The sequence below is a fragment of the Hemicordylus capensis genome, chromosome 2, assembly GCF_027244095.1.
Source record: "Hemicordylus capensis ecotype Gifberg chromosome 2, rHemCap1.1.pri, whole genome shotgun sequence".
NCBI classification, from domain to species: Eukaryota; Metazoa; Chordata; class Lepidosauria; order Squamata; family Cordylidae; genus Hemicordylus; species Hemicordylus capensis.
In genome coordinates this window covers 248,720,538-248,741,678 of record NC_069658.1, presented here as the reverse complement: position 1 = coordinate 248,741,678, position 21,141 = coordinate 248,720,538, and the positions used below count along the sequence as shown (strand labels likewise).

General features: G+C 45.9%; 1 protein-coding gene and 1 long non-coding RNA gene across 7 annotated transcripts; one reads left to right on the top strand and one right to left on the bottom strand.

The window, feature by feature from the left end:
• Positions 1 to 465: 465 nt before the first annotated feature.
• Positions 466 to 17,786, top strand: LOC128342207 (zinc finger protein 184-like). 6 transcript variants are annotated; one of them, XM_053289259.1, is made up of 8 exons: positions 466 to 835; positions 3,380 to 4,773; positions 6,185 to 6,293; positions 8,639 to 8,724; positions 9,488 to 9,614; positions 11,995 to 12,102; positions 14,628 to 14,678; positions 15,246 to 17,786. In XM_053289259.1, exons 2-8 carry the CDS (start codon positions 3,958 to 3,960, stop codon positions 16,493 to 16,495), a joined length of 2,547 nt encoding a protein of 848 aa, XP_053145234.1. In that variant the 5' UTR covers positions 466 to 835; positions 3,380 to 3,957; the 3' UTR covers positions 16,496 to 17,786. The 6 variants fall into 6 exon arrangements, with proteins under 6 accessions (XP_053145234.1, XP_053145232.1, XP_053145236.1 ...); XM_053289257.1 differs by having other exon boundaries at positions 11,992 to 12,102; XM_053289258.1 differs by lacking the exon at positions 466 to 835 and adding an exon at positions 2,726 to 3,096 and having other exon boundaries at positions 11,992 to 12,102.
• LOC128342219 (uncharacterized) lies at positions 3,719 to 18,612 on the bottom strand. Its single transcript, XR_008314836.1, has 3 exons — positions 18,220 to 18,612; positions 6,079 to 6,257; positions 3,719 to 4,836 (listed from the first exon to the last, which is right to left on the bottom strand). It is a non-coding gene; the product is annotated as an uncharacterized LOC128342219 (long non-coding RNA).
• Between the last annotated feature and the right edge of the window lie 2,529 nt (positions 18,613 to 21,141).

Sequence of the window (21,141 nt, the reverse complement as noted above, 5' to 3'; positions counted from 1 at the left end):
GGGACAAGTTAGTCAACTTGTCCCATTGATTTCAATGGGACTATTCATGAGGAGTTAGTCAACTTGTCCCATTGATTTCTATGGGACTACTCATGAGTAGTTTGGTCTGGATGTCAGCCACTCGGTTTTCCTGCCCATTCTGCCCACAATGCAGTTAAAGAACATAAGAAGCGGACATGCTTTGCTGGATCAGGCCCAAGGCCTGTGGAGGGCAGCATCCTGTTTCCTTCAGTGGCCCACCAGAAGCCTCTGAGAATCCCACAAGTGGGACATGCAGGCATACCCGTCTCCTCCTGCTGCTCCCCTGCCACTGATATCCAGTGGCACACCGTGAGGGCTGCCTCTAGATTTCAACTGAGATTTCATCGCTTCTAGATTTCAAGGGGCAGTTGGCGAACTATCCTCCATGAGCTCCCTCCTATCTGGGCGGGGGGGGGGGGGCATCAAGAGAATTGCTCTGCTGACACCACACAAAGGCTGTAGGCACAGAGATGGTCTCAGGGATCAGAAGTAGAGCCAGAGCTCTGCAGCTGCCCAACAACACTATCTGACACCAGCCTGGCTGGCATACTGCCTCTGAACATGGAGGCTTTGTATCTGGCTACAGTAATAGTCAGTACTGTATAGTATAGTATAGTATAGTATAGTATAGTATAGTATAGTATCTATATATTTAATTCTCATAGACATGCCTGTGGGGATGAGTCCCAGCACCCCAACTGATTGGCTGGGCTGCGGAGGTGCCTGATTGGCTGGCGCAGCGCACCCAGGAGAACTGAACCAGCGGCGGGCCAGGCTGTGGGTGGCCATGGTGGCCGCAGGCCCGGCCACGGAGGTGAGGTAGTGGGCCCGGGTGGGTGAGGTGAGGCAGTGGCGGGCCTGGGCGGGCGAGCGAGGCGAGGCGGCAGCAGCGGTGGGCCCAGGCAGGCGGGGCGAGGCAAGGCGGTGGCGGCGGGCCCGGGCGGGCGGGGCAAGGCGAGGCGAGGCGGCGGCGGGGCCCGGGCAGAGCAGCGGGACTCGGCCGGCAGCCTGGGCAAGAGGATGGGGAAGAGGAGACCGGGCGCAGAGGCCAGCAAGCAGCGGCAATGGGCCTGGCAGCCCTGGCTGCAAAGGCGGAACTCGGCCCAGTGGTGGGCCTGGCGGCGGAGGCGGATCAAGGCCAGGCGGCAGCGGAACCGGCCGGGGGGCGGGGAGAGAGGTAGCCGGCCCCAAAGAGCGCACAGATGCTCTGTGCGGGTTCAGCTTGTAGTATAGTATAGACTACAGTATAGTACAGCCAGCGTGGTATAGTGGTTAGAGTGCTGGACTAGGACTGTGTTGACCCAAGTTCAGATCCCCATTCAGCCATGATACTAGCTGGGTGACTCTGGGCCAGTCACTTCTCTCTCAGCCTAACCTACTTCACAGGGTTGTTGTGAAAGAGAAACCCAAGTATGTAGTACACCGCTCTAGGCTCCTTGGAGGGAGAGCGGGATATAAATGTATAATAATAATAAATAAATAATAGTCTTTGGTAGACCTTGTCTCCTCTATTACTTTCTCTGATCCCCTTTTAAAGGACAAATCAATCCAGAATTTTTAGTCGAGGCACAAATGACCAGGCTCAAACTATCATACTTCAGACACATTATGCAAACACCCAGCTCCCTTGAGAAGTCCATACTGTTGGGAAAACTTGTAGAAAAAAGGAGAGGACGATCAGCAGCAAGGTGGATGGACTCGATTACGACAGCAATGAATGCACCACTGGGAGACCTTAAAGGCCAAGTTGAAGACAGATCATCCTGGAGAGAATCCATCTATGTGGTGGCTAAGAGTCCACGCTGACTTAACAGTACTCAATCAATCAATCAATCAATCAGCTGGAGATGCCAGGGATTGTATTTGGGACCTTCTGCATGCAAAGCAGATGCTCTACCACTAAGCTTCTGTTCTATTCAGGAGAGGAGATCTGGTCTTGTGGTAGCAAGCATGACTTGTCCTCATAGCTAAGCAGGGTCTGCCCTGGTTGCATATGAATGGGAGACTTGATGTGTGAGCACTGCAAGATATTCCCCTCAGGGGATGAAGCCGCTCTGGGAAGAGCAGAAGGTTTCAAGTTCCCTCCCTGGCAGCATCTCCAAGATAGGGCTAAGAGAGATTCCTGCCTGCAACCTTAAAGAAGCTGCTGCCAGTCTGTGAAGACAATACTGAGCTAGATAGACCAATGGTCTGACTCAGTATATGGCAGTTTCCTATGTTCTTCTCTTTCCTTCAGCTTTTCTATCACATACAGGTAGGAACATAGGAAGCTGCCTTCTACCAAGTTCTGCCTTCTACCAGTCCATCTAGCTCAGTATTGTCTACACAGACTGGCAGCAGCTTCTCCAAGGTTGCAGGCAGGAATCTCTCTCAGCCCTATCTTGGAGAAGCCAGGGAGGGAACTTTAAACCTTCTGCTCTTCCCAGAGCGGCTTCATCCCCTGAGGGGAATATCTTGCAGTGCTCACACATCAAGTCTCCCATTCATATGCAACCAGGGCAGACCCTGCTTAGCTATGAGGACAAGTCATGCTTGCTACCACAAGACCAGCTCTCCTCCTTGAAGAGGAGAGGACGACCAGCAGCAAGGTGGATGGACTCGATTATGACAGCAATGAATGCAACACTGAGAGACCTTAAAGGCCAAGTTGAAGACAGATCATCCTGGAGAGAATCTATCTATGTGGTCGCTAAGAGTTGACACCGACTTGACAGCACTTAATCAATCAATCAAGCTGATGGCCATTACCACAGCTTACGGAAACAAATTTTATAAATCAGTCATGCATTGTATGAAGAAGTACTTTATTTCATCTGCCCTGAACCAATGCAAAGTACTTTCATTGAGTGATCTTGTGTTCTAGTTTAAAAAAAAGAAAAAGAGAACCAGCTCAAAACAAAGAACAATATTTATTGCACAGACTGTATTTGTTCATTGCATTTATATACTGCCTCATACAAGATCTCTGGGTGGTTTACACATTAAAATATAACAATTAAAACCTTATATCACATAAAATGAATTAAAATATCAATAAAACTTTAAAACATTCGATACGAAAAGCTAATAAAACAGGTGCGTTTTCAAAAGTCGCTCAAAAACAGCCATAATTATTACTTATGATGCTTTAAAAATAGAGTCACTAAGTAGACAAAGCAGCACAGCAAAAACTAAAACGTACTCCTGAAAGGCAGGAACAAATATGCATGGCTTCCTTCTCTCTGTGGAGGCTGATTGAGCAAGAGGCAAAACCAGAGCAGTTAATCACACAGAGACACAATGGGCACAATGGTGGGGCGGGCACTTTGAGCTCCTGGGAGCTTTCAACCCTTTAACCTTTTTTCCTTTTCTGCTGCAGGCTAGGAATTATCTCAGGGCACACCATTTGAGAAGTTCTTCTCAGGAAGACTATTGCAACACCAGTAAATGCAAGAGGGAAGAAAAGGGATCTCTCCTTTCCAAGTTCCTTCTTCCACTTCCAGCAACTATTGTTATGGAGATGTTGCTAACAAGCTGAAAAAACAGCAAGATTGCAATGGCTTTTCAACCTTTTGGCTTCTGTTAAGGGAAATAAATACCTCTCCCTGTTTGTATAGGAGGGCTCTGTTTGAAAGAGCCGTCTGCTTTGGGATCTATTGTCCTCCTAGGTCCTTGTGACATTAAGCCCCGACCTTGTCCTCACGTGCCACCTCAGGATCCATCCCCCCCACCCCATGGCATTTTCTTCCTGTCAGGTAGCAGGCCCACCCGCCCCCTCCCCTCTCATTTGCTAACCCAGAATATCCTCAGGGGGCACTCAGACTGGAGGCCTCTGAAAAACTGAGCTCCGTTGCAGGAGACTCACCAACTCTGTCACAGGGTCAGCCTCTGCCTTGCACAGGCTCTGCCACCAGCCAGCCAAGAAGGGAGAAGAAGTTGTGTCTTTCCCTGCTCTGTATGTCTTGGCAAAACAGGGTTAAGGTTGAGGACAAGAGACCATCAAATCGCCTTGCAAGGTCCTCTTCTAAGCAGGGTGTGTGGCCAGGGGTGAAAATGGAGCACAGCCACCATGCAGGCCCAGAACTGGAAGAAAGAGCAAGAGCAGGCTTCAGGATGATTCATCTGGAATGCAGTATGGAGGAGCACCCACTGTCGGCAGCAACCCAAGGAGTCAGACAGGAACCGCTGGAGGACCCACACCAAAGCTGGGGAGTCCAGTGGCAGGAGTTCCTGGAAGTGCTGGGTTCCCCTCACTTAGGATCAAGGGACTCACAGCCGACTCAACCATGGAGTGATGTCAAGGCTTTTCTGGCCTCCTTTGAGCAAGTGGCCGAAGCCTGCCAGTGGCCTAGAGACGAATGGGCGACCAGGCTCCTGCCAGGGCTTCGTGGGGAAGCCAAGCAGGCCGTGAGCAGCCTAGAAGGCAGAGACAGAGAAGACTATGGGAAAGTGAAGGCAACCATCTTGCAAAGGGATGCCATGAACGTGGAGACACAGCGCCAACACTTCCGGCAGTTCCGCTGCCGGGAGGTTGAAGATCCACGGATCATTTACAGCCAACTCCAGGAGCTTTGCCACAAGTGGTTGAAGCCAGAGAGACACACGAAGGAGCAGATTTTGGAGTTGGTGATCCTGGAGCAGTTCCTGGCCATCCTGCCACCAGAAATCCAGAGCTGGTTGCAGGAATGTGACCCAGAGAACTGCATGCAGAGAGTGGTCCCAGAGGAGGATATTCTGATGAGCCATCGAGAGGCTGAGATGGGTGGGTGGCAGGTGAGTGTTTTAAGGCTGAATCTGTTTTGCCCTCATCAGGGAATTTGATGTGATCTCTTCCAACTGTAAAGCAGAATTGCAAATTGAATATTATTATTATTTATATTATTATTATTTACATTTTATATCCCACTCTTCCTCCAAGGAGCCCAGAGCGGTGTACTCCATGCTTAAGGTTCTCCTCACAACAACTCTGTGGAGTAGGTCAGGCTGAGAGAGAAGTGACTGGTCCAGAGTCACCCAGCAAGTCTCATGGCTGAATGGGGATTTGAACTCGGGTCTCCCCGGTCCTAGTCCAGCACTCTAACCACTATACCACGCTGTCTCTCACAACTGTCACAAGAAGACAACAATTGATGTCTTGTTGTTTCCAATAATGTGATTTTTAAAAATAATGTTTCTGCAAGACCCCACCACTTATTAAGATCATCAGGAAAGGCCCTGGCAGCACTTTAGGACTGGGCCTTCTCAGTAGCCTCTCCTAGGTAATGGCTCCCCACAGAAATACAAGGTGCATCATCTCTAGAGGAGAGCCATTAAATCTAATATTTTTAGCTTGGACTTTAACAGTGTTTATATATTAAAAGCTTGGCTCGCAACTCCCTTGGCTTTTAACAGTGTTTCCATCCCACGCCCTGGTATGTCAGTCACTTCCTCTCCCAGGCTGCTCACAGTTATGGTGGTCCTCTGAAGAGGCAGCCACCATAAATGTGAGGGTGGGCGCTTCCATGATCAGCAGCATGGAGCACTCACCTCTGGATGACCACCCTAAAGCAGCCGGGGCGGGGAGTGATTGCAGAGTTTTGCACCAGCGTTTATACAACCCTTAAGTCTTTATAAGGCTTAAGTCACCATGTGTGTTCCAATATGGTGACTTTGTTTTCTGAGCAAACCTTAGTCTCCTAGCCGATCTAAAGTCTAAGCTAAGGTTGCCAACCCTGCAGGAATCTCCAGGAGTTGGCATCAATCTCCAGGAAAGATGTAAAGCAATCCTGGAGATTTGAATGGTTTAAGTTACGAAAAATATTGCAGGCGCGGGGTTGGGGGGGGGGAGATCTTAAGAACATAAGAGCAGCCCTGCTGCGTAAGGCACAAGGCCCATCTAGCCCAACACCCTGTTTCCCACAGTGGCCCACCAGATGCCTCTGGGGAGCCCACAGGCAAGAGGTAAAGGCATGCCCTCTCTCCTGCTGTGGCTCCCCTGCAACTGGTAACTGCTAACTGCAATTGATCTTCAGGAATAGCTTCAGTCACAGTCGGCTACCCTAGGCCAAGCTGTTTAGGCTCGATAAGCAAAAGCAGCACCTTCTGTGGAGGTTGCAAAATAAAGCCTGTATCCATTGTGCTTATGCTGCTGGCTCTGTCCTGAGACTGAGAGAGATTTTGATTGCTGTTTTTGGTACCATTCCAGGAAGTGGCTGTGGGTTCCTTGGAGGTTGAGGAGGCCCCGTTGGATGTTGCTTGGAAACCGAATGACCTGGAGGCTGAGCAGAGGGATAATGAGGATATCGCATTGACCAGTAATTTTTTAAAAAAATATTTACATTTATATTCCTCTCCTCCAAGGAGCCTGGTACATGGTAATGGTTATGGTTATCTCACAACAAGCTTGTGAGGTAGACTGAGAGCTAAATGACTGGCCCATAGTCACCCAGTGAATTTCATGGCTGAATGGTGACTTGAACTCAGGTTTCCCCTGTCCTAGACCACCACTCTGAAAAATACACCAGACTGGCTTATTGTAAGTAAAGATTCAACAATATAATGATTAAGTAAATCAGCCTTGAGTCCCCAGGTGTTGCTGGACTACAATTCCCCTCATCTCCATTCAACCATTGTGTCTGGAAATGATAGGAGTCTGGGGACCTAAGACTGGGAATCTCTGAAGTAAATAAAAGCAGTTGTATAGAGTTTTAGAGCATTCAAAGCCCTTTGCATATATTATTTCAGTAATCCTCACAATGTCCCCTTGTATGGGAGGCCAGTGGTTATTCCACTTGTGATGTTTAGAAATACAGTCTATGTTTTCAATTCGTTCATAGCACATCAGATTCTGGAGTAGTTCCATCCACACAGGTTAGACCTGATCATGCAGCCATGAAAGATTCTAGCTCTCTCTAGCACCCAGCTGGGGCGTGGCTCAATTTTTTTCCTGCGAAAATCCAGCTCCCTTGAGAAGTCCATAATGCTGGGGAAAGTAGAAGGAAAGAGAAGAAGAGGACGACCAGCAGCAAGGTGGATGGACTCGATTACGACAGCAATGAATGCAGCACTGACAGAAGAAGCCAAGTTGAAGACAGATCATCCTGGAGAGAATCTATCTATGGGGTCGCTAAAAGTCGACACCGACTTGACCGCACTTAATCAATCAATCAAAGCTGTGGCTTAATGGTAGAGCATCTGCTTTGTATGCAGAAGGTCCCAGGTTCAATCTCTGGCATCCCCAGGTAGGGCTGGGAAAGACCCCTGTCTGAAACTCAAGAAAGTTGCTGCCTATCAGAGCAGACAGTACTGAGGTAGATGGACCTGCAGTCTGACTTTAGATGGACCTGAGTCTGTTGTATCATCTCAAAAGAAGTTTTGACAAGATTTTCCATTAAGATTATCTGTCTGTATGATTTCTGTTATGGACTCAAAGATTTGGATCATATTCAAATGAAATTTGATGAAGATTAATGTGTCACTTAGAGCTATACATTTCTTTTTTGTACGGTGTATTTTTTATATTACAGTTTTATAGTACACACTGAGTGGATCCAGTATTGTTATTCATGTGGTATTATTTACTCTATTGTACATTTATTTAATATTTAGCTTCAGGTAGTACTCATTACATCCTTGCGTAATTCTATTACGCAGCTGAGCAAAGAGACACCTTTTAAAGTGGTTGATTCTCTTCTATTTAGCAGGGGGAGAGCAACTGGCCCTGTCCAGCCCCAGCACAGCATCCCTCCAGTGGCTGTTGCTGGTGTCTACCTTATGTTTCTTTGTAGACTGTGAGCCCTTTGGCAACAGGGGACCATCTTATTTATGTATTATTTATTTTTCTATGTAAACCGCTTTGAGAACTTTGGTTGAAGAGCAGTATATAAATAGTCATCATCATCGTTGTAATAGTAGTAGTATTTGAGTACTATCCCTTCTTTTTTCTTTTTTGTTCCAAGGAACTCAGAGGCGTAATACATGACTTCCCCACCCCTTTATCCTTATAGGACGAGTTCAAATGAACTAGCTCCATTTCACATGATTAAAGATGCACGCTTGCCATGAGCACGTATGTGCCTCCCACCTAGTGCACTGTCACAGCATTGCCTACTCGCACTGGAGCCAGTTTTTCTTAACCTCTCCTCCACATGTGATTAATTATTTTAAATAGTATTTTAAACTGGAATTAATATATGAATGGAGGGCCATTTTGAATGAACGCCCCCCCTCTGCATGCAATAAGGCAAAGGTGATCTAGAAGGGGAGCAGAGCAGAGCATGGATGCTCACAGCCTGAATCACAGGGTGTGAGGCCAGTCAGAAAGTATCATCTGAACTTATCACAATGCTCCTGTGAGGTAGGCTATGAGTGGAGAGAGAGTAACTGGTTCCAGTTCACCTACTAAACGTTTTGGCCAAGTCTCCCTGCACATAGAAAATTAGCATGTTAAGGACCTTGAAACCCTCAGTGGTGGAACACTGGAAATAGAGATCTTTGATTTAAAAAATAATAATAGGCTACTGTTTATGGGGCTAGGAAGAGGCTCCTTTGCAAAATATTATAGACTTAAGAGATGGAAATGTGGAAGGAAATTAACAAATTGAACTATCCCCCTCCACCAGTTTATGAAAATCACTCTCTGTTCTTTCCTCCCTCACAGCAACCAGTGGAATAACATCTTCAAGTCAATCCAGTTTAGTATTTCATTCTGAGGGACAGGAAGTAGGTGATGCCGGCTCCTCTGAGGCACGTGAGGTTCTTGTGAGATCATTTGCTGTTATCCTTTATTACATTAGTATCCTTCATGATATATTGTTTTTTACATTTATATCCTACTCTTCCTTTCTACAGCTGTGTACATGGTCATGTTTATTCTCACAACAGCCCTGTGCGGTAGGTTAGGCTGAGAGATGTGACGGGCCCAGATTCACCCAGTGAGTTGACTAGCTGAATGGATATTTGAACTCAGGTCTCCCCAGTCTTAGTCTAACACTCCAATAACTAAATTTTACTCACAATCATCCTGTGAGGTAGGCTAGGCTGAGAGAGAATATGACAGGCTCAAGATCATTTAATCCCTGCACATTAAAAACTAGCATGTCAGGAAGAAGAATTCTCCCCTGGCCTTTTCCCTGACTTGCTAGTTTTCTATACTCAGGGAATTTTTTTCTTCTTCTTCATCTGGAGTAGTATTCAGTCATATGAATCCCCATATGTAATCTGAGGTGGTGGAGCCCAGGCACAGGTTTCCCACTTCCCTGAGAATTAGGCCTGCCTCTTAAATGCCTCTCAGGACCTTTCCTTGATTCACACCACAGACAGTTCTCTGTGTGCCTTTGTTGTCTGAAACTGGCACACTGCTGTAAGAGGCAATTCTCTACACATGGATGGAATTTTTCTGCAATAGAGGAAGGCTGTGCCCAACTTAATGGACCATACGTAGTCAATAAGTGTGCATTCTTTAAAACTTCTTCTGGAGCAACAAAGCCTGTCTGTTTTCATGTTTCAGGAACCTGTGGATTTTGAGTTTGTGACCCTGCCATTGAATGAGCCTGAATATACTATGCTGAATCCTGCTAATACCACTATGTACTGGGATGTCATGAAGGAGAACAATTGGTCCACCAATGCCTCAGGTAATTATCTCTCCCTTATAGCCCTGGTTGCTTTTAGCAAATGAACTGGCTCAGCTGAAATAATATATCTTTAATCTGAATCTTCCCACATACTGATGGGTCTTGAACTTGTTGCTATGTTGATTAATGGCATGTCTTATCCCATTCTTCCTCCAAGTAGCTCAGGATAGGATACATTATTCCCTGCCCCCACCACTGTATTCTCACAACAACCCTGTGAGGTAGGCTAGATTGAGAGAAGGTGACCAGCCTGCAGTGAGCCTTGTAACTAAGCAAGATTTGAATCCAAGCCTTCCTGTTCTAAGTATGACATTCTGTCCATTACACTTCAAAATAGTCTTCAAGGGAAAGCCCACACATAATGCATTGCAGAAGTCAAGCACCATGTTTATAAAAGCATGTAAAGACGGTTGTACAAACGTTTACAGCTATAATGCTAACTGGCTATCTCAGGCACTGAAATAGGTTAGGCCAAGGTTTCTTAACCTTGGGCCCCCAGATGTTGTTGGACCAACTCCCATCATCCCCAGACGTGGCCTTTGTGGCTGAGGATGATGGGAGCTGTAGTCCACAAACATCCGGGGGCCTAAGGTTAAGAAACCCTGGGTTAGGCCATAATTCACTAACACACTTGATACCCAACTGAACATCAGTTTTGACAGAATGGTGAGGTATATATGTTTACTTAAAATATATAATTCACTTTTCTATCAAAACAGAAGCTCAAAGTGGCTTACAGAATTATGAACCAATACAAATGAAAACCAAGCTGAAATATAAAACACACAATTAATACAGCAGCATTAAAGTAGATAAAAGCAAATAATCAGATAAAAGTCCAGAAGTCACCTTGAACTACAGTAAAATTAAAAGATAAGAGCTAGCAGGTACTATTTCTTACAGCTTAAAAGGCATGGGGAAATGAAAAGGTTTTTGCTGGAGTCTCTTTGGGTAAAGAATTCTACAAATGGGGGCCCACAACTGAGAAGGCCCTGTTCTCCTTATTTGGCACCTGTCTCACCTATGAGGTGAGGGCAACCTGAAGAGGGCCTCAAACAATGATCTCCGAGCATGGGCATGCTAATTGGCACATGGTGCCCCAAGGCAAGAAAGGGGCGCCCAGACCAATGGAGTGCATAACATCGGCTCCTATAGACACCAGCAGTGGCCTGTGAGGACTGTTGGGGCAGCCTCTTCCCCCATTTCCCAAGGGGCAGTGAAAGACCTGTGTGACCTGAGGGGAAGGCAAGGAAGAAGACACCCAGGCCAGGAAGTTTTTGTCCTCCGCTCCTGAAAAGAGCATCAACAGCCTAATCCAACACGGCTTTGTTAATATTATAAACCGCTTTAGATGCCTTGGTCAAGGCAGAAAGGCGGTATCCAAATATGCAACAAACAAATAAATAGTGTGGGGAGGGGTAGGTACTCCTCCACTCCCAGGCAGAACTTAATGGGGAGCACCAACTGTTCTCAGAAATGGACTGGTAACCAGTTTGAAAATCAGTGGGGTGTGTTTCCACCAAACAGCTGTGATCAAAAGTCAAGCACCTGTATTTAGAACTAGCCGATGTTTCTGAATAGTTTTTAAAGGAAGCCCCTCATACACTGGGGTCATTTACGCAATCAAAAACTGTGATCTACCCGGGTTTGGGAGCTATGTGTGCTCCCAACTTTTGGTTGTGTGGAAGCAAGGGAGGAGGGAAACCTGGGTAGCTATTCCTCCTCCCTTGCTTCCACACAATTGAAAATTGGGAGCACACACAGCTTCCAAATCTGGGTAGAACACAGTGGACCGGGTCTCACGATCAGTGAGACCCAGTTTCTTCCAGTGCGCGGGGAGAGCGGGCTAAGCCTGCTCTCCCCACACACGAGCGGGGAGGGAGCCCTGGGCGGCCGGATTGGCCGCCCACCCGATTGCCGGCTCCGCGACAGAGCCGCCGGGGGCTGGGGAGCTCGGGTGAGCGCGCAGGGCATACTAGGGAGACCCCTGGAGCCGGGAGGCGGCTTTTCACCTCCCCTCTGGGGGTCTACTCGTGAGTAGCCGCTGTGCGGCGCTGCACTGCAGCTACTCACAATCAGAAAGCCTGGTTTTGCGGAGCACTCGCTCTGCAAACCCAGGCTAAGGGCAAGGGTACTTAGGCGGGTTACCCGCCTAGGAACCACCGGGCTCACAGCCAAGCCTGGTGGTTCACATGATGGGGCAAAATCAGGCTAGCCTCTGCAAGCCCGATTTTGCCCCATCGTGTGAATAGCCTCCATTTTTGAGTGTGTGGATGACCTCAATGTGTCACAACCGTCTAATCTGGAGAGGGTCATAGTCTATTTGGGGAGGGTTTCATGTAGCCACCTAATTCTCTGTTTTCTCTCTACATCCAAGAAGGGCTTCTGATTCCCAAGCCTGGCATTGCCTTCTCCCAGCAGGAACCAGAAGAAGTGATATTAATCCAGAATAATGCGGACAAGGAGACTTTTCAAGTCAGCGACTCTGGTAAGAGATCCCAGGCCCTCTGGTAATGTTGTCCCTGGATTTCTTTCCCCTACTGTCCAACCACTGTGGCCAAGTATAGGATCTAAGCAGCCAGGAAGGCTTCAGGCAGCCTGGAGCTGCCTCAGTGAGGAACTAAAGCTGAATTTCCCCAGCTAGATCACCAAGAACCTTTTGGAGGTTCCAACCATTATTAGACTCATAGCTGCTGCCAAATAAGCTTTTTCAGTGGTGGCAACAGCTCCACACTGCATTGCAACAGATGATGATGATTTTGTCCTATCCATGTATGTGGCACTCTACTCTGAGGGGCTTCTGGCCTAGAGGGAGCCAGTGTGGAAAGGGAGGAAAGTCAAAGCATGAATTAACAGCTGTAGTTACTCATATGGGCAGGACAGGAGGGTAAATGAGCCACAGGTGAGCCTCATTTATTTATCCTGCTCTTCCTCCAAGGAGCCCAGAGCAATGGACATGGTTATGTTTATCCTCACAACAATTCTGTGAGGTAGGTTAGGCTGAGAGATGTGTGACTGGCCCAGAGTCACCCAGTGAGTTGCTTGGCTGAGTAGAACTCAGGTCTCCCCCGTCCTAGTCCAACACTCTAACCACCACACCACACTGGCTCATTGCCAGGCAAATAACCAGTCCACATGCCTAGGATTAATGCATCGGTGGGTGAAACAAGGCCAAGTGAGGTAACCATGGTGGGAAGAGGAAAGAAGCGGGGGGGACCATGCAGTTATTGCAGAGAGCAGGGGTTCTCAACATGTGCTACTCCAGATGTTGCTGAACTATAACTCCCATCATCCCCAGCAACAATTTGATGGAAGTCCACAAGGACTTCCATCATTCAAACTTTTTTCCCTTCATTTGCTGACCCAACAGGAAATGTCATATGAGAAGATGAAGCTACCTTATACTGAATCATGCTATGAGTCCATCTAGCCCAGTATTGTCTTTTCTGACTGGTTGTGGCTCTTCAAAATCTTAGACAGTGGGAAGGTATTTCACAGTCCTGATGGAGATCCTTTCACTGGTGATATAACCATGAAAGCCAGTTCTTGTCTGGGTGGTGCACGACGCCAAATAATACACACACACAGGGAAAAGCTTATGGGATGTTTACTGCTAGCAAGTAAGGCTTTCGGGGCACACCCAAATTGAGAGCGAAGACCCCCAGTTACAGGTAAGTCTTTATACACAGAGGGTAGCTTAGTCATCTATCATGGTGTAACAAAAGTCTTAGAAGGAATGCAAAGCCTATCATCAGTGCAGATCCACCTTTGTTTACATCAGAACGAAACAATTGACCATCCCTTAACTTGTATCAGTTTCCCAACATCCACCCTTTATAGCCTATTCCATTTCCCCCTTCCCTTATCTTCCTAGAGGTGTCAGCGAGTTATGTGGGCCCCTTGTCTATGTTTCTCTCAACAGCTGCAGCAGATTTACTCCTTAAGAGGTAAAGGCTACCTCCCTGGGCAGAGAGGGCTGGGGGAATTAACCCCTTAGTTTCCAGTGTGGAAGAGGCATAGAGAGTTATGGGACTTCATATTTAGATGGCTGTACTGTGGTTCCCTAGGCCATAGTTTTAGGTTAGACTGCCCTCCCAATGTGGATGGTTTGCATGGGTATATCACTGGAATTCCCCTGCTAACTGAGCAGAGGCTTCTTTTATGGTGGTGATTCTCTTCTGTTTACCAGGGGGAGGGCAACTGGCCCTATCCAACCCAGCTCAGCATCCTTCTTATGATGGTGGTGGTGGTTGCTGTCTACCTTAAGTTGTTGTGAGCCTTTTGTGAAGATGGCACTGAACCTATCTATCTATCTATCTATCTATCTATCTATCTATCTATAGCTTTGAATCATCAACGACCGCAAGTTCACAAAGCAGTTTACACAGAAAAAGAAATAAGATAGTTCCCTGTCCCCCACAAATAATACCTCACAATTTAAAACAGCTTCACAGCTGAAGGACCAAGTTTGCCCACCCCTGATCTAAAAGGAAACTAAGGTAGACATCAGCAATAGCCACCAGAGGGATGCTGTGCTGGAAAGGGAATCATCCCTAGGAACATAGCAACGAACATAGGAAGCTGCCATATACTGAGTCAGACCATTGGTCTATCTAGCTCAGTATTGTCTACACAGACTGGCAGCAGCTTCTCCAAGGTTGCAGGCAGGAGTCTCTCTCAGCCCTATCTTGGAGATGCTGCCAGGGAGGGAACTCAAAACCTTCAGCTCTTCCCAGAGTGGCTGCATCCCCTGACGGGAATATCTTACAGTGCTCATACTTCTAGTCTCCCTGTCATATGCAACCCAGGCAGACCCTGCATAGCTAAGGGGACAAGTCATGCTACCACAAGACTCTATCCTATCCTCATAGGATCAACATCAACATTACTTTTATTAATGTTTTGACCCTGCTGCTTTATTCTTCATTTCCTCTTCCCCTGTCCTGTTTCCCAACCCTCGTTTGCCTATGCCTGCCTCCCCTGCTAACCCATTCCTTTTTCCTCTTTCCCCAGGTGTAGCCTGTGAGCCAGGGAAGCTAGTGAGGGATGCTTCACTTCTGGAAAGTAAGCAGCATTGTATGCTGGCCAGGTCAGCAAGCACCAGAGTGCTTTGTGGAGCTCTGGGGCTTGTTAGCAATAGCAATAGCAATAGCACTTACATTTATATACCGCTCTATAGCCGGAGCTCTCTAAGCGGTTTACAGTGATTTAGCATATTGCCCCCAACATTCTGGGTACTCATTTTACCGACCTCGGAAGGATGCAAGGCTGAGTCAACCTTGAGCCCCTGGTCAGGATCGAACTTATAACCTTCTGGTTACAGGGCGGCAGTTTTACCACTGCGCCACCAGGGGCTCTGTTGTTGTAGCTCTTGAGTATACTGCGACCCTTATTTCTGGTATGGCCTCAGAGCCTGCTGCTTCTATGGCATTTGGCACAGTTTCTAAGCCCAATGACATGATGGGACTCTGTGCAGCTTTTAAGCTTGCCACACTGTCGAGACCCTGACATTGAGGAAACGCTACAATTATTTTCAACTATTGAGGGCAGGGATTGAATCTACAGCCTCCTGCATGCAGAACATGAGCTATGACTTCTCCACATGCCTAAATGATCTCTCTATCCCTGCAGGTGATGGAATGATGATGAGGAACCAGGTGCGATCAATCTGGAAGACTCTTAGGAGGCAAGGAGAGAGTCAGAGTACATCACCAGAAATAGCCCCAGCAGAGGTGTCTGTGGAGGCTGAGGTTCATGAGCAAAAACTTGAATCCAAGAGGAAGAGGAGGCAGAAACCAGTGCAGGAACCAAATGAGACTTTTCCACTTGCAGAAGCTCATACATCATTTGCAGAAGTCACAAGGAATTTAAGACCCCCACATTTCCAGTCTTTCAAAAGCGAGAGGATGTCTCGTTCAAACTCGGGACTTGCCTTAGATAGTACAGCCCGTCAAATTTCACATGCATGCCATATGTGTGGGAAAAACTTCCATAATAAATGTCACCTCAGAAGACATCAGAGAATCCATACAGGAGAAAAACCGTTCAAATGCCCTGAGTGTGGGAAAGCTTTTGGCCGGAATGACAAGATGATTCATCATCGAAAGGGTCATACTGGGGCAAAACCATATGAATGCTCTCTGTGTGGGAAAGCTTTCCATCAGAGAGATGAGCTGGTCCAACATCGGAGAAGTCATAATGAGACAAAAGACGAATGCTCCGAAAGTGAGGAACGTTTCTGTGAGAAGAAGAACCTGAGAAGACATAAGAAAATGCATGACAAAAAGGGGCAGCTTGAATGTCCCATGTGTGGTAAAAACTTCCACTATAAGTGTCACCTCATAAGACATCAGAGAATCCATACAGGAGAAAAACCGTTCAAATGCCCTGAGTGTGGGGAAGCTTTTGGCCGGAAATACATGTTGACTAATCATCGAAAGGGTCATACTGTGGCAGAACCATATGAATTCTCTGTGGGTAAGAAAGCTTTCCAGTGGAGAGATGAGCTGATCCAACATCGGAGAAGTCATAATGAGAAGAAAGATGAAAGCTCCAAAAGTGAGAAACGTTTCTGTGAGAAAAAGAACATGAGAAGACATAAGAAAATCCATGACAAAAAGGGGCAGCTTGAATGTCCCGTGTGTGGGAAGAGCTTCACTCAAAGAAAGCTGCTAAACAGACATCAAGGAATCCATGAAGGCCGACGCTATGCATGTTCTCAGTGTGGGAAATGCTTTCATCAGAAAGCGCAAATGATTCGACATGAGAAAACCCATACAGGACAGAAACATACATGTTTGACATGTGGGAAAAGCTTCAGCCGGAAAGATACATTGAGTAAACATCAGAGAATGCACACAGAGGAAAACCCTTATGATTAATTCCATGAGAGGAGAGAGAGAGAGAGAGAGAGAGAGAAAGAGATGTTGATTAGACAACAGGGAATCTATTCAGAAAAAGATGCTGGTCATCATACTGTCTAACACAGCATTTGTGCTGTGTGAAGAAGCAGCAATACTGTGGATGAATTCCAGACTAACACAGCACCGGTGCTTGCCCCAGGAGGGGGTTGAATTTCACCTATATCCTCTTCCCCTGAAAGCACCCTGTGTCACCTGAAAATATGTCCCTGAGGGCTGCTCAATCTTCAGGGACATATTTTCGGGTGCCACATATTATAATATATCTTTGTGAACTGCAATTCATTTCATCAGATGCATAAAGTTATCCTCAGCTGGCAAGTATACATTGTAGCCTACAGTATCACCACGGACTGAACCTTTTGCATTTTACAACCATTTTAATCCATTGATTACAATTTTATTTTTTTCTCTACCCATGTACATATTTGAAGAACTGCCTTCTCCCACTCACATCTGCCCCACACGGTTAGAACTTTTAAGAAAGGCCCTCTTTTGTATTCTTCTTCCTTTGTAGGTTGGACGGCTTCACACAATCACCACCAAGTATAGAGCCTGGGAAAGTGCCAGGCAAATGCTAATAAGCAGGAGCATACACTGCCAGTGACATGACATCTGAACCTGCCCTATGCCAGATTCCTGAGATTCTCCTGACTTCTGCCTGCCTTCTGTCACCAAGATTTAAAGCTGGGCAGACAAAGTTGGGAAAATCTGAGAAGTTTGGTGTAATTGTGCAGGTTCAGACATCAAGTCTGCTGGCAGCATGTGCTCCCTTTTACCAACATTTGCCCAGACTCTTCACTTGGTAATGATCATGTGACACTGCCCATTCACTTGCCATCTGCTCATGAGAAGGCCTTCTTGGTGGTTGCTCCTGCCCTGTGAAGCTCCCTCTCCCCAGGATCCATCTAGCTGCTGGTATTAGGGATTTGCACAGGACCGGTTTGGAGGCCCTTTATAGGCCTCCGAACTGGTTCGAAAGACTTTGACTGGTTTGAAGCTGGTAAGGGAGATCACTTTAAAGACTGGGGAGGGTGCTCTTACCACCACCACCCTGCCGCCGCAGCTGCGTTTCCCCCACCGGCGCTGTTCTAAAAAATGGTCCTGCCAGGGTGGCAGCATACCTCCTTGCCGCCCCGGTACATCGCGGACCAGAAGTGGCCACTGCGTGTGCGCACATCATGACCTGAGTGTGACATGCGTGTACATATTACAACTTGCGTGCACATGTTACAACTTGCACGCATGCAGCAGCCACTTCCAGTCCGCAGTGTACCAGGATGGCAAAGAGGTATGCTGCCACCCCAGTGGGACCATTTTTGAGAACTGCACCAGCAGGGGAAATGTGGGGGGTGGGGAAGAGCACCCTCCCCAGTCCTTAAAGTTATCTCCCCCCCACCGACCTCTGAACTGGCAGTCAGTGATTCTGTGCACATCCCTAGCTGATATTTCACCAGCTTGTTATCCGTTTTGTTTTGGCTAGCTTTTCCCTTTCTTCCCGTAGTTATTTTTTGGCTGCTATGCTTGAGCTAGTTTGGATCCATTTTTATGTATTGTATGTTGTTTTTGTTGTCACGTTTTAGTTTATATTTTTAATTTTGTTCCTGCAAGCCGCCTTGAATTCTTGCAAGAAAAGCGGGCTATAAATGTTTTAAATAAATAAATAAACACAGTCACGTACACACCTGCCAACTGAGGATGACATTTCATGCATTTGTTGAAGTGTACTGTGGTCCAGCAAAGCTTACACACTGAAATCAATTTGTTAGCCTTTAAGGTGCCACAAGACTCTTTGTTGGTTTTACTGCAACAGAATGACACAGCTGCCCTTCAGAAAATAATGAGAAATGGGTGAAATATAAAGCTCAGGGTTAAAAAAACATTGTTTACAGTGCTTTAGTATCAAATAAACATAAGCATTTCTTTAAATCAAACAATACTAAAATTTCTATACAGCTGCAAAGAAATTAAACCAAATTATTTTAAATGATGGATATCTTGAACAGGTTTTGAAGAAACACTCTCACTAACTGCTGCACTTAAGTACAAGAATAACAATTCAAATTGCCAAATGCCTTTCTACCTTCCTGTCTTCTCAAGGGCTTTTAAATGTCAATATTAATAAAATAAAAGTAATCTGGCTGCTCCTGAGTTCAAATTATTTATTTTTACCTTGCTATCCCGCTCTTCCTCCATGGAGCCCAGAGCAGTATACGTGGTTATGTTTATCCTCTCAACAACTCTGTGAAGTAGGCTAGACTGAGAGAAGTCACTGACCCAGATTTACCCAGTGAGTTTCATGGCTGAATGAGAATTTGAACTCGGGTCTCCCTGGTCCTAGGCCAACACACTAACCACTATGTGTTTGGTAGGAAAATACTTGCTTTTGTCTGTCCTGAACTAATGCACATTCTTTTCACTAGGTTCCCTTGAGCTGAGAGATATAGGTATATATATGATATATAGAGAGAGAGATATATGATAGATATAGAGATATATATGATAGATAGATAGATAGATCTCTCTATATATATCTCTATACAGAGAGAGAGAGAGAGATGTGTCTCTCTATCCACTTTCTGCACACCACACTTCTATAAATCTTTATCATGTTTTTTTCCTAAACAAAAAGCCCCAAATCCTTTAGCTTTCCCTCATAGAAGAAGTACTCTCAGCTTTGACTGATTAATGTTATCAATTCGAATAGTTCTGTAATTAAATTTGCCGGGCATTCCAGGCCTTCAGTCATTCTTTCCATTGTTGCTTGCTACGTGTGTTTCATTTGTTATCTACCTACCTCCCACACTTCTTATCTTTTGTAGTCCTAATAGTGTTTGTCTGCATTGCCATCTATTTAAAGCTAGTATGAGGCCCTTTAATTTTGACCCCTTTTGCATTTCTATTGAATATTTCTCAGTTGGATCTTGCTGGGGTGGAAATGATCTAAATGTAGCAGGTGAGGTTACCAGATGCAAAGAAGGGGGTAGGACTTCTTTAAAGTGTTGCCAACTGATTTGTAGGAAAGGTATGATGAAGCTTTGGAGATGAATAGAATCTCCTGTTAATTAGAAGCTTGTGCAAAACAGCCTTATCAGTGAAATAGGTGATTAATGACACAGCAACAGAGGTCAACTTTAAAAGCTGGCAACCCAGCTACTGTACCTTCCATGGAGGTATATGACATGCTCAGTTTTTTATTGTTTTCAATAACATTTGCAGATGGCCTTAAGGAATGAAATAAAAAACAGGTTATAAAAATTTTAATCAATAAATGCATGCATATTCTGCCTCAACAACTGGATACCACTGACTGAACTACATTCTAGTCCCAACAAAGGTCTTACCTAGATCAGACAGACTCCGGTCTGCCAGATGACTAGGCAGCCTTTAATAATTAAGTATATCTTAAGATTTTTATTTTTTTTAAGAAACTCGTTTGGTTCTTTCAGGGGCACATCCCTTGTTTCAGAAACCAGTTATTGCATCCCACATTTCATATGAAATGTGAATCAGGCTTGAAATGTGAACCAGCCTGAACCAGGCTTTTCGGGGATGGAGGTTAAAGAACTGAGTCAGATAGAAGTGACAAGAGATGATATTCTAAACTGTCTGGAGAAACTGAAAACTAGCAAATCTCCAGGGCTGGATGGCATCCATCCAAGAGTCCTCAAAGAACTCAAATGTGAAATTGCCAGCCCCCTTGCTAAAATATATAACATCCCTGCAATCAGGCTCTGTACTGGAGGACTGGAAAGTAGCCCATGTAACATTGATTTTCAAAAAGGGATCCAGGGGTGATCCGGGAGATTACAGGCCAGTTAGCTTAACGTTCGTTCCAGGCAAATTGATGGAAAGCACCCTCAAGGATAAAATTGCAAAGCACGAAGAACAGGCCCTGCTGGGAAAGAACCAGCATGGCTTCTGCAAAGGTAAATCTTGCCTCACAAACCTTTTTGAGTTCTTTGAGAGTGTCAACAAGTGATCCAAGGTGTCAAGATGATCCAGCTGACATAGTATACCTGGACTTCCAAAAAGCTTTTGAGAAAATTCCTCATCAAAGACTCCTGAGAAAACAGCAGTCATGGGATAAGGGGACAAGTACATGTGTGGATTGCTAACTGGTTGAAGGACACAAAACAGATGGTAAGGATAACGGGAGAGTTTTCACAATGGAGGGACATAAGAAGTGGGGTCCCCAAGGGATCTATACTGGGACCAGTGCTTTTTAATTTATTTATACATTATCTAGGTAGGGGTAAACAGCAAGGTGGTAAATTTGCAAATGATACCGAACTCTTTCGGGTAGTTATATCCAAAATAGATTACGGGGAGCTCCAAAAGGATCTCTCCAAATTAGATGAATGGGCGACTAAATGGCAAATGCACATCAATGTTGGCAAGTGTAAAGTGATGAACATTGGGACAAAGAACCCCAGCTTCAAGTATATGTTGATGGGATCTGAGCTGTCAGTGACTGACCAGGAGAGGGATCATGGGGTCGTGGTGGACAGCTCGTTGAAAGTGGTCGACTCAATGTGTGGCAGCTGTGGGCAGCTGTGAAAAAGGCCAATTCCATGCTAGGGATCATTGGGAAGGGGATTGAAAAT

Bases quoted from the DNA above. Each gene is read 5' to 3' on its own strand.
- LOC128342207 (XM_053289257.1), top strand. From the start codon at position 3,958: ATGTCTTGGCAAAACAGGGTTAAGGTTGAGGACAAGAGACCATCAAAT. The intron at 4,774-6,184 runs GTGAGTGTTTTA...GTACCATTCCAG, and splicing joins CTGAGATGGGTGGGTGGCAG to GAAGTGGCTGTGGGTTCCTT. The intron at 8,725-9,487 runs GCACGTGAGGTT...TTCATGTTTCAG, and splicing joins GTGATGCCGGCTCCTCTGAG to GAACCTGTGGATTTTGAGTT.